This window comes from Macrobrachium nipponense, chromosome 1 (assembly GCF_015104395.2).
Source record: "Macrobrachium nipponense isolate FS-2020 chromosome 1, ASM1510439v2, whole genome shotgun sequence".
NCBI lineage: Eukaryota > Metazoa > Arthropoda > Malacostraca > Decapoda > Palaemonidae > Macrobrachium > Macrobrachium nipponense.
The window spans coordinates 26793405-26806119 of NC_087200.1; the positions used below are offsets into that span (position 1 = coordinate 26793405).

A 12715-nucleotide genomic window follows, 5' to 3' on the forward strand; every position below is an offset into this window, starting at 1 on the left:
GTATCTTGTACGGCGCACTGTAAGTAATATTAAAAGGTTTTTTTTTTCAGTTACATTGCTTCTGTCTTTCTCTTTTTATCCGCTTTCGTTGATCTGTTCTTACATAGCTTTCCAGCTTCTTTAATTTGTTTCGATCTAATGTTCACCTCTTATTTACAAATTACATCCATCGGATCATCCATAAGAATGTAAAGAGAGCACTCGGTGGTCTGTTTAAAATACATAAGAATAAACAGGTAAAATTTTGACATCTGCAAAATTCATGTCCCTTAATTGTCATCTATAGCAATAGTTTGTTTCATTGTATTATGATAGTAAGATTCGTGAGCGATAATTGTAAAAGCTATTTATTTACAACTTTACGTACCATACATTACGTATCTTTGATCGTTTGTGTGGTATAGTTTCAATACATTTGATAAAATATACTTGCTGAAAGAATATAAAAATGTAAAAAAGTCTTATCAACTAATCTGTACACTGAACAATTGCGATATTGCACGTGAAGTAACACCCTGATTCATCCGCAGCCCTTCAATATATACATCATTGACCTTAAATGCGAAATTCTTACTGTTACTATTTTATGTGGGAGTGATATGACCGGACATGACCGACTCGGGAGTTGGAGAGCAAGACGAAAGCGACAGAACGGACGAGGATGCCGGAGTAGTCAGCGAGGGAGACAAGAAGGATGAAAATGGAGAACTGGATGTGGAGGACGACCCAGAGCCGGATGACATGCAGAAAGAAGAAGAAGAAGACGAAGAGTGAGAAAAAGCGGTCGAGATCGAGAGCGAATTCTCGGAGGAATAGAAAGAAGACACGGGCGACGAAGACATGGACGAATAAGGGAAACACGACGAAGAAGTGGACGATCTCGGAGAGGAGGGCGTCGAGGACGACTGGCAGTCGTTGTTGTCCCCTTCCTCCTCCCCCCACCACTGGAGGACCTGCTCGGGACCGGAGATCAGGTGGATGCTCCTGGGACGCGCCTTGAGGTTCCTGAAGGTTGGCTTCTTGCTCCCGCAACTGACGACGCGCCTCCTGCCCTCCGACAGTGGCGAGGTGGTCGTTTCCCTTGACCCCCTTCCCCTCTTGCTGGCGTAAGACGACGACAGCGACGACGTCGACGACGAGGAGGACACGAGAGACAGCAGAGACGTGACTCCGACTTTGGGCTTCCGTAGCAACGAGAAGGGCGACGTCGGTATCATGTTGGCTGGAGGAGGATGACCCGACTGGACGACCTGGAATGAAGCACTTTCTTATGCACTCTTGTCTGATTAGCTTATTATCATATAATGGAGTTGCATCAACAAAGGTCATCAAGATGTCATGAAGGAAGATCTGGCTTTAGGATCACGTATTATTGTTCCACCTCAAACCTATTTGTTCGTGGCTAAGGTACTATAATAAATTAGATACTCCACTTTTTCAGTCTGATAGTCAGACTGATTGATATTAAGGTCTGTAACTGTGGAAACAAATCTTCATGATTGGGCAATTAGCAGTTTATTCAATTATGTTTCAAAGTTAAAATCGAATGCGAATTTCGTTATCATTACTGTGTTTGCTTAGCGAGATTAAGGTCCTCCTATGAGAAACAGAATGTTAAGGATCACGAATTAATGATACATCTAATGCTGCTGCTAAGTGCGTCAGAAATGACGATCAAATATTTTTGTTTGACCTGTTTGTAGACAAGAGTTATAACACTGAAGGTACCACCTTCCTAAAATTATATATAAAAAAAATAGTATTCAATTCCGTCGACCACAAGTTTCGTTGTCTAATGCTAGCAATTCGTGCATATGACTGAATAACTCCATTTGCCTCATATATGTCTGCAAGTTGCACAGGGAACAAACAAAACGAGGACTATCTGCCAAACGAAATTATCTAAAGGTTGGCACTGCATTTCTGAGCAAGAAAATCCACTAGGAAAACCACAAAAGACAGCAGTGTAGTGTTAACTGACGCTTACATAAAAATCTGCATCTAAAAGCATATGATGTCAACTACGCCATTAACAAGGCCTATTAAATGTAAAAATTAACTATTTTTACTTTTAGAGAACAGGAGGGAGATGGACATAAAATTCCCGATCAGATAAGAGAGGCAAAAAATATGTTTCGTATTCACAGTTTCTGGAGACTGAAAGCATGAATTAAAAATTAATGACATTTCCATCACAGGTAAAGTGTAGTTTAGTGATGTTTTTACGAAGGCTTGAGCGCAAGCCAATTAAGTTTTAAGAATGATTAAGAGCAATTCATAAAAGCTGCAAGGAGGACTTCACCATAAAACATGAAAGCTGTAAATAAAATGCCATTAGTATCACCTACGAAGGATTGTAAAAATCCACACTGGTAATCATGAAAGCTGTTAAAAACGTTTCATTGGCAAAAAATAAATAAATAAGTAAGTAAGTGTGATATAAAGATTCCGGAGTAAGCGAAACTGAGAAAACTTATATTATAAACAAGGCTTTAGGAAGGCATAAAAGACGAAGAAAACTTGAATATAAACTTACAAAGCTGGAGGAAAGATATCAAAGCAAACAAAAGCTTCAAGGAAGACCTTTCTCCGAAAGGCAATAAAGTCGTGGAGAAGATTTCCGCGTCAATAACAACAGCTATACAGGAGAATTTCTACAAGAGTGAGAACATCATTCGTTCTTTTGTATATAAGAATGAATGGCGACATGTCTTATGAAATATCTGGAACGTCAAATTTTGAGAGTGCATCATATTCCCAAAAAAAATTATTTGAAACAATCCACTTAATGTGTAAGCCTAAAAATTAAATTGGCAAGCGATAATTATGAGATATTTGATTTATGGAGAAGACTGACGTGGCAAAGAGAGTTAGATTTCTAACTAGATGTAGTAAAGCAAGTTCTGTAAAAGTGAGGAAATTCAAATTCAACAATTTGCCCTTAAGTACAGAGCATTAATTAACTTGGAATAAAATTCCAACTTTCATATCAGCGTAATGCATCTTAATTCAATTTCTGAGCATCGTCGATTGCCTAAATAGCGAAATATGACGCTGGTTCTTCAGTCTAAATATTGATATGCTAAATGACAGTAAATATAAAAGTATAATGAAATACTCGTAACAAGACGGTTTTTTTTTTTAATATATGAGCACAAAGAAAAAATTAAATTTCTCCACAGTTTTTAGACAGTCCTGAGTGTTGTCTGATTTTCATATTTCTACGTCAATCTGAACTTAACTTACTTTAATTTTCATTAATCCTTCGTGTTTCCTTACCTTATTATCCATACTCTTGACAGGCGGAGCTTGAGGAGATCTGATGCCCTTCCTTATATTGCTGACAGGCATCCCGTAAGGATGGTGCCGTCCTAGTTTTCCCACGAGAGGGTTCGAGGGCGCCGCTCTCTTGGGCGTCTCGTTTCCCCTTCCGTCTTGGCGCCCCAGGAGTGCCACCTTCATCCTGGAGTCGTCGTCGTTGTCTGTTCTGAAAGTTACGTCGGGAAACGAGTTCCTCTGAAGTCTCGTCGACGCTCTGACGTTGGCGATGTTCTGTAGGGTGGTCCTGGTCTCGTTCAGATGGTAGGATATCGGGCGTTTTGTTTGGTTGCCGCGCGACTGCCTCCCGTGTCCGTTTCCATAAATCGTCAGCGTTGGGATCTTCTCGGGTGTAATTTGTAAATCGTCGAAAGCGCAATCGGAGACCGTCCGTTCTTGCAGGTGTCTGTAACGTCCGTAGTTTAGCCTGTTCCTATTCAATTCCTGATTTTCCGAGTGGACCATTGCTCTGGCCTCGACGTTGCAACACTTGGGTAAGAGCTCAGAAGTGTCACTCTGTCCGTTTTCTATTGTGAAGTCATCTGGCGTTGATTCGTAAGGGGTGACTGAATGATCGTCGAGAGCGTCTGCGTTCTTCTGCTCGTCCTCTTCGGTGATAGTTGGGAATTTCATGGGAGAGTTCGACACGTGCGAATCGTGGCACAAATAGGATGCCAGTCTCGTATCTCTTTCTAAAGCTACTTGAAGCATCTTGCTCGTTTCGGGAATAAGGATGAGTCTGAACTCCATGCCCGACGGCGCCTGGAACTTCCTCCGGGTAGTGACCGTCGTGCTGATATCAAATTCAGGTAATCTGGGCGTTTCTACACGGACAGGTTTGCGGGGACATCCTCTGCTTGTCTGGTATCTCTGGTTAAATTTGTTGCGTAAAAGCCTTGAGTTGGGTAAATGCCAAGAAAAGTTATGCGACTGATGAAAGTAATCAGTTGTCGTCATAGAAAACGGGGGGTAGCGGATGTCATGATGGGTGACTTCAATGTTTTCCTCTTCCATCGGTGCCCCTTCGGGAGACGTTCTACCTCTGAGAGTGATTGGATCATCGTAAACATGGTTGTCGCTCTTACCTCCGGGGTTCGTCATCACGTCATAGCGTGTTGTAGATGTCCCTAAGGGCTCGAGGCACTTCGGAACTCTCCTCCCTGAAAGAAATAACGAATGGGAGAAAGTATGTGGCGCAGATCGACAGTTACTTTGTATACCAGCATCTATCTTTTTATTCCATTCAATTATATTCTAAGAACACATTGCATACTTTCAACAAAACCGAATTTTAATCATGTAGACACTTAAAAACAGCCGTTCGATACATTCTGCTTGCATTACTTAAAATTAAGCAGTACTTTTAAAACACCATTTATTGACCTCCGTATGCTACGCCTATTGATGTTAGTTTCTTGATTACTTTCAAATCCTATTTGTGCTTCACTGCACTTTACTTTTGCTGTAACAGCAAACTTTCTCTCTCTCTCTCTCTCTCTCTCTCTCTCTCTCTCTCTCTCTCTCTCTCTCTCTCTCTCTCTCTCTCTCTCTCTCTCTCTCTCTCTCTCTAAGTGTAACTTTTTTTAATCATGACAATACAGAGAAGCATAAATCATGTAGCAACAATCAATTTTTATTCAATATTTCTAGTATAGTGAATATATATTCTGAAAAGAGGGGTTAATGAAAAGTCACCCTACGAGATATTGAAAAAGAAGAAAAATGAAACTGCATTAAATGCCCATGCGTTTAAGTACTCCTTTTTCAAACATTGTCTTGATCACTCGAAATACTAGCACTCGGCAAAGAAAAATTACGTTCATGTGATTTACTAATGTTAAGTAGCGTCTACAACTCTTCCACACACGTTAAAATGGGCAGAAAACATAAGCTTTAAAAGGATTAGTGTTGTTACAGTTTAAACAAAATATCATACTGACATTAATTAATTCTGTTAAGTGTGACAGGACGAGGCAATTCAGACAAAACGGACGTCAAGAATGAGGATATTCTGTCATACCAAAAATCTCATCTTTGATCCATCGATCTAGGGCAGCGCGTGACGTAACATTCAGTGCCATCTGGCGATGCTTTCGTGCACTAATACCGTTCTCCTTTCTTTCTCTTCGATTTCCCCTACCTGTGGAACTCACCTATGCCCGCCATAGCTACGTTTATCTGGTTGTTGTTAATGAGCGTGGGCGGCCTCTCCTCCCCCTCCTCCTCTTCCTCCTCCTGGTCGCGCCCGGAATGATGGGATCTCCCGTCAATCTTCCGGACCATAATCCCCACGATGATTCCCACGACGACACCAACCACCGTCACCACCACGACCACTGCCAGCATGGAGGAGCCGAATTTCGACAGGAGGCCCCTGTGGTTGTTGGACGAGTGACCGTTCATGCTACTCGTCGTAGAAGAGGTGTTGGAGGGCAGGGTGGAGGTGTAGAGGTTCGTGTGGCCAGTGCTCGTGCCATGGGTATTGGCAGACCAGATGGTCAGACGGTACCGAGTGTCAGGTTCCAAGTCGTACACCGTTATCTCCGGGTTGACGCTTGTGCTGTTAGCGACCTGGAGGCCGCCATGGAAGACCTGGAAGTGATTTTTGGTTAAATATGAGCTAATCCTACATCTCAGTTTTGTTTTTAATAGCTTCCAGAAATGCTCGGAGTTTAGGTTATCGCTACAAAAGGAATGTAAAAAATAAAATCCTCATGCAAATATATATAAGGAATTCTCCACAAAATCCTATGAGGTATTATCCCTGGCAATATCGACATACTCACGTAGCATGTTACTATACTTAAATATTAATGTTACCTATCAGAAGGGAAAATTACATTACTTATGGAAATCCAAAATGCTACATACAACAAAAGACAGTACGTGATGACATTTAATGCTGAAGACTGTAGTCTTAAAAGGTCCGAGATAATTAACCTTGGCTTCGGACTAAGTAATTAATGCAAACCTCCTAAGTTACTACAATCGTAAACCTCGACCTACAATGGAGAATGTCAACATTCAGTAAAGCCCTACACCTCGTGCCATGTTTCCTTTATCAATTTCAAAATTATTTATATAATATATCTTTCAACCTCTTGGTTTTAAACTAATCTTTTGTTACTACCTGTGATCGTTCTATAAACCTTATCTTATCAGATTCGAATGCTTACCTTCATGAAGAACGTCTGAGGGAGTCCCCCATCATGCGCTGCCTTGCAGGATACCGAGAGCTTATCCTGCGATCTCTTGGTCACTTTGCAGTTCTCTGGGGTGTCGGGTTTCTCGGCAGACACCAGCTGGGCCACACACGGATCGTCTTGGCGACCGACTGGGGTATGCGCCCAACAAAGGAGGTCCCCGAAATCTACGTTGGCTCTTGGAGTGTACACGATCCAAGAGGTCGTGCCCGAAAAATGAATCATTTCGGGAGGCACGGCTAGAATGCCCCTGGAAGACCTCAGAGCCCATGAAAATGAGTCTGGAGGAGGGTAGGCATCCACTTCACATGTGACGTTCAGAGTATGATGCCGAGGGACGCCCAAGATTTTGGCAGCGTCTCTTGCACAATCGGGACCATCTGTAAGTACAGCAGTGATTATCAGGTTAACGTCCCATTCAGAAAATAAACCTACAAATCATATGAAACTGTGCAATTGAACGCGCTGGTTGAAAATGAAATGCACAAAGAGTCATGATAATATCAGACCAAGAAGCAAACGCTACTAAGGCCTGTCCACACGAGCTGGCCTGATCGGCGTCTTCGGGGTTGACGGGCAAATTCTGGCGGGCTTACCCGTGAATGTTGTCCACACGGGTGAGGCGATGGAGAGGTGGGCGTGTCCGACGATGCCAGTAGTGTGTTCAGTGCGGCACGATAAACATGGTGCCTACCGCAAAGAAGATATTGTGTAGCATGATAATTGCTTTGTGTGTGATGAAAAAGAAGAAAAAGAGGAGAATATGGTGCAAAGAATGGCTCAGTAAAAGAAATGTATAGGGTTAACGTACGTCTGCTAGGGTCGAAGCTCAAGCCATCGGGCACCACCATGGTGATTTTGCTACAAGACCCATCGGGCAATTTTGACGGTTTGCCCGTCAAGTGTGCCCGTTAGAGGGGAGGTCCGCCGATCAGGCCCGGTCGTGTGGACAGGCCTTAAGGAATGCATACACTTATTCTTAGAGAAATCAGAGGGTAAACAAAATGAAGAAATCTTACGGTTGACGTGGAGTAAAACAGGTCTACTGCGAGATGATCCCTCCTGGTTGTGGGCTGTACAGGTCAAGTTGCCTGCGTCCTTCCTGCTCAGATTTTGGAAAACGGCGCTCATGTTCCCCAGCAGCAGGCCGGGAGACGTGACAGGAGATAGGGGAATGCCCTTTAATGAGCAAAAGTAGCGAGTCACAATTGATAATGATGATATTAATATTTATTACTGAAAAAAATGTTCCATACTGCCTTGCAATGCTAGCTCAAGCAGTACATTGCCTAGGGCAATTTATTGGATTTAATTACAATTATGTATCGTATAATTGAATATATAATTCTTATTTACAGAAAAACTTCAAAGGACAAAGGATAATATAGGTACATAGATGCAGGGTGAGAACGGGGAGTGCCAAAATGATAAAATGCCTGACTCACATTTCAGTCTTTGTTCTGTATGCTGCTCCGGAATATGTAAACCTTCGACAACAAAAGATTTTTTCTTAGTAACCTCTACATGTTTTGGTCTGACGTTTGAAAAATTAATATTTAGATAAATAAATACATAAGTAGCCAAGGTGGCTTATCAAGAGTTTACAAAATTTCTTTCCGTCTCGCGGATATAACATTGATTACATATCTTCCAGTAAATTTTGAAATACATACACGACAGAATTGGGCTGAACGTTTGCTCTTCTGACGTTAAGCAATTTTTATTTTGTCATAAAGGTCTATTTTTCACAAATATTATAAATCCTTCTTTTAGAAAATGAAGAGAGGTTTATTACCAGATTTTACGGTCCATTTTGATGGTACTGAATTTCTTTCAACGCTTCTGTTCAGTTTCGCTATCGGGGATCACTTGAGAAATAGGTCTAACTCAGAGTACGTTGAACATCTATATTTGCGCGTTTTAAAAGCAAGGCTGTTTTCAAGTAGTATAATAATTATTTTGAGTTCCTCGTTGGACGAGTCGGTTACGCGCTCGACTACCAATCTCACGGTACGGGTTCGATTCCCCGCTCTGCCAACGCGAAATCAGAGGAATTTAATTCTGCTGATAGAAATTCTTTTCTCGATGTGGTTCGGATCCCACAATAAGCTGTAGGTCCCGTTGTTAAGTAACCAATTGGTTCCTGGCTACGTAAAAATATCTAATCCTTCGGGCCAGCCCTAGGATAGCTGTTAACCAGCTCAGTGGTCTGGTAAAGCTAACATATACTTAACTGAAATTTTGAAATCGATAAATATTTGAAAGAGCTTGTATTTTCAAGGGATCATCACATTGTCCTTCATTTTATAAACTGTTATTCATACGATCCAACCTATCATACCTACACGACCTAGTTATATCAATAAAAGGATATGCGTACGTCCAGAAACTGATATGTAAAAGGCTTGTAGATTGTTCATATGTTGTGTACATTTGATATTTGAAAACATGAAAATTTTCACGAAAAAGAAAACTGCCCACGTATCAAAACATTTTCTTTTCAGTCTCTCTGAAACTCGGGTTCTGAAGCTGTTTGTCCCATCACTTGATAATAGCACAACACGTAATACTGGATTATCAACAGGTATTAGCGATAGAGTATAGAATCAACAGGTATTAACAATAGCGCATAGAGTCATTCTCATTTTGTCACAAACGATATGTAAAAATACATAAAATACTTCAAACAATCAGGAAGTCGACATCAATTTCTTTAAGATAATATTGACATCCTTTTAAATCTCCGTTATTTCAAGAATGCAGGCTAACCTGAAAAGAACAGTTCATTACGTGTTGAAGCTTACTTAATCAAGCTACAAACCCCCTGACAAAACCTCGCAGCAGAAGCGAACTCACATTCCTATGCCAGCTGACGTGGTACGCAGGAGGATTCGCTCTGACGTTACACTGCAGTACGACGCCCGTGAATTCGTCAACTGTGACGACTCCCTTGCCCTTGCTGATCTCCTTCGTTACCAGACTCTTCTTCTTGGTCTCCAGTTTGTCCTTATCCTTCGCCCATTTCCCAGTGTCCTTCCCGTCCCCGTCATTCATGGCGCTTTTGGGGGATCCTGGTTTTGTTGCAGGATCAGAAGTCAACATCTGGTTCTGCCTAATTGTGTCTGATGGGGAGAAAGGTGGTGGTCGGCTGGGTGATTCGGCGTCGAAATCGTCGTGATTACTTTGTCGTCCTGGCCCAACTCGCTCTTGCTTTTTCAAGGGCTGTATGTCCAGTTGGACTTCGGGTTTATCTGCCAATGATGCCAGGGAGGTTATGTTCCTCTACTCGAATAATATCACTGAGGTTTAGATTGGCACAATTTCACCTTCTACGAAAATGTATGCTATATACATAGGTAAATTTTAAAAACTTAATATCAATAAATAAAAAAAAGTCGAACCATAACCAGGTGACTGAATACTGTAACTTGTACCCACAGTTATGCATTTAAACACGTGTATAGTATGTAACCAACCAATAAAATATCATCGATGGTTAAGCAAATAATTATCGAAAGATAATTCAAAGAGAATGTATTTCGAAAGTGAAAATGCAAGACTAAGTCTGTCTGTCTCTCTCTCTCATGAGTAAGGATTTTCCAGCGAAAATTCTTTAAGTAATCTCACAGCCCACTACCAAAGTAAGTACCCAATTGACCAATGCAAGTCTCATTCTACAGACAATATTCTCCATCAGTAAGTTATTACCATGGTTCATTAGCCAAGTAAATCTACGCAAGTAAGGCATTTACATTTACATTTTTACACTGCGCATTTCCCAAAGTAAGTCTCGTTAGGAAGGTATTTCCAAAAATAATTCCCTTACCCACTCTAATTCCTTACGCAATTCAACGCGAGATTATTTCCAGCCGTGATAAACAAATCAACTGACTCTCAACTTACAGAGGATCTTCAGAGGCACAGAATCACTCTTCACCCAGAGCGTCGGGGTGGCGTGGGGGGAGGCTGCCTGGTGGGCGTGATCTGGTGGGTGGGCGGTGCACGTAATGTGGGTGCCAGAATGGGCGGGCTTGGGAGTGAAGCGGAGGCGGCTGGTGGTCTCCCCTTCGGAATCGGTCTGCGGGAAGGAAGGAGTGGAAGTGGAGAGAAATGATCAAATCTTGTATATGTGCTAATCCTTTAAATATACTTATATTTATTAATAATTACTATATAAGCCAAGGTTTGGGTCCGAATCTTATATGGGCGCTAATTATAAAATGTATAAGGGTTAGAAACTTTAAAACGTGCTGATTATGAAAAAAGGTTTAGAATGTTGTAGAAGTTCTCGTTGTAGAATGGATATGTGTTGAATTTACATAGATCTGTGTTTCCTGATCATATGCCCTAGCTCCTTTCAGGAGGCATTTTCGTCACCATTTAAGAAGTGGAGGCTACTGACACACCTTTCTATAAGTGCCCGTCTTCGTTCCATCACAAAGCAAAATAAGGACTAGGCTTTACAGAAGCTTAGCATTTGTTGTTACTATTATGATATATATATATTATTATATATATATATATATATATATATATATATATATATATATATATATATTATATTATAATAAAATCACATCACCGTGATTCATACACATGCATTAAAGCTACAAATGTCCTTTAATATCCAATTCGCTCTACAGGAGAATTAATATATTTTCATATATGTTAACCGAAGGGGATTTTTTTTAGTTAATAATAATTTCGTCCTCTCGTGGATTTGCTGGCCGAGTCGGTAATGGCGTCACTGAAGTTTCTGATTTCTCCTCTGTGCGCTGGTTCGAATCCACAAGAGGACGAAAATATCATCAACTGAAAAATTCCCCGTCGGTTAACATATATGAAAATATATTAAATCCGAGGTAAAGCAAATTGGATATTAAAGGATATTTGTAGCTTAATGCACACACACGCACGTACACACACATATATATACTGGCTCTTGAACATACACCCGCATTCCTTAGGCTGCTTACCGTAGAGATGGCATCCGTCAGTTCGTCTCCTCCGACGGTCCAGGTGATGACCGGCGGAGGACGGGCTCCTACACACCTGCACTCAACGACGTAAGTCGTTCCAGCGGACATCTCCACATCTGCTCCAATCACGCGGAGCCATTTTGGAGGCGCTGTAAGAACAGAGCGATGCAATGACGTTTAACCCTTCTGCACTGTTAGGGGTCTTTTTGACCCGAAAACAATTTTACATTAGCATATCTCTCTTGTTTTAGAGATTGAAGCTTCATCTCCCTGACTTTTCCTGACTTTAGGGGGTTATTATGTTGCCTAAGTCTGGCAAAAATTTTCCCAGTAGTTAATGAGCAGCAAAAAACGTAACATCTAATCTGCTTGGGTCAAAATGACCCGTACCTACTTTTTGCTATATTTGTTCCAAGTTTTTCACAAACTGCATCAAAGATGGTATGATTATTAGTGAAAAAAAAAGAAACCTGACATAATTGAATTTTGCAATTAAACTAGAGGAGTTGATAATTTAGACAAACTTGTTGCAACTTATAGGTCAAAGCGTCAGACAAAAAGATGGCCTATGGCCATGTTTGATAACATAGTGGATGTGTCTGCCTACATTGCTTTTGTCCTTTGGAATATAGTGCGGCCTAACTGGAAGGGAAAAGCTACTTTCAAGAGAAGAATTTTTCTTCATGAACTTAGATTGGCCTTAGTCCAACCTGTATTGTCTTCAAGGGTATCATTACCTAGGACGCCAAATGCCCGGCGAGTTGCTGAAACTGCAAGACCATCTATAGAATATGATAATTCTCAGTCTCAGGAAAGAGCTGCAAAGAGACAGCGTTGTCATATGCGTGAAAATAACAACAAAGTAACCACAAAACTACATGTAAGCGGCATGCTGTTCTAACGTTCAAGTGCAATAATTGCAACTAATTCCTAATCTTCAATAAGGTAGGGTGGTTGGGAGGGTTAGGTGTGGGGTCTGAATGACAGTCACTTTCACGTAGTAGACCCTGGGCATGCAAGGCAATCAATTATGTACTTTGTTTGGCAGAGAACTGCCAGAATTTATGAGACAGGTCATTTTGACCAGGAACAGATTAGATGGTACAATGCTGATGAATTACTGCAATTGTAAGCTGACTATAAATACTAACCATTCTAAATCTCAGAAAGATATACAAAAAGATGGCATTGTTATATGTGGAAAAATTATGGCAA

The 12715-nt window shown here is 41.1% G+C and overlaps 1 protein-coding gene across 1 annotated transcript in view; it reads right to left on the minus strand.

Moving 5' to 3' along the window:
• Positions 1–330: 330 nt before the first annotated feature.
• Positions 331–12715, minus strand: part of LOC135219175 (uncharacterized) — an 82327-nt gene continuing 69942 nt past the window's right edge. The window contains exons 6-13 of the mRNA XM_064255711.1: positions 11498–11649; positions 10425–10599; positions 9378–9772; positions 7541–7700; positions 6495–6901; positions 5472–5910; positions 3280–4478; positions 331–1250 (exon numbers count right to left, since the gene is read on the minus strand). Coding sequence (XP_064111781.1) covers positions 585–1250; positions 3280–4478; positions 5472–5910; positions 6495–6901; positions 7541–7700; positions 9378–9772; positions 10425–10599; positions 11498–11649 — 3593 coding nt within the window. The 3' untranslated portion in view covers positions 331–584. The remainder of the gene's footprint in view (positions 1251–3279; positions 4479–5471; positions 5911–6494; positions 6902–7540; positions 7701–9377; positions 9773–10424; positions 10600–11497; positions 11650–12715) is intronic.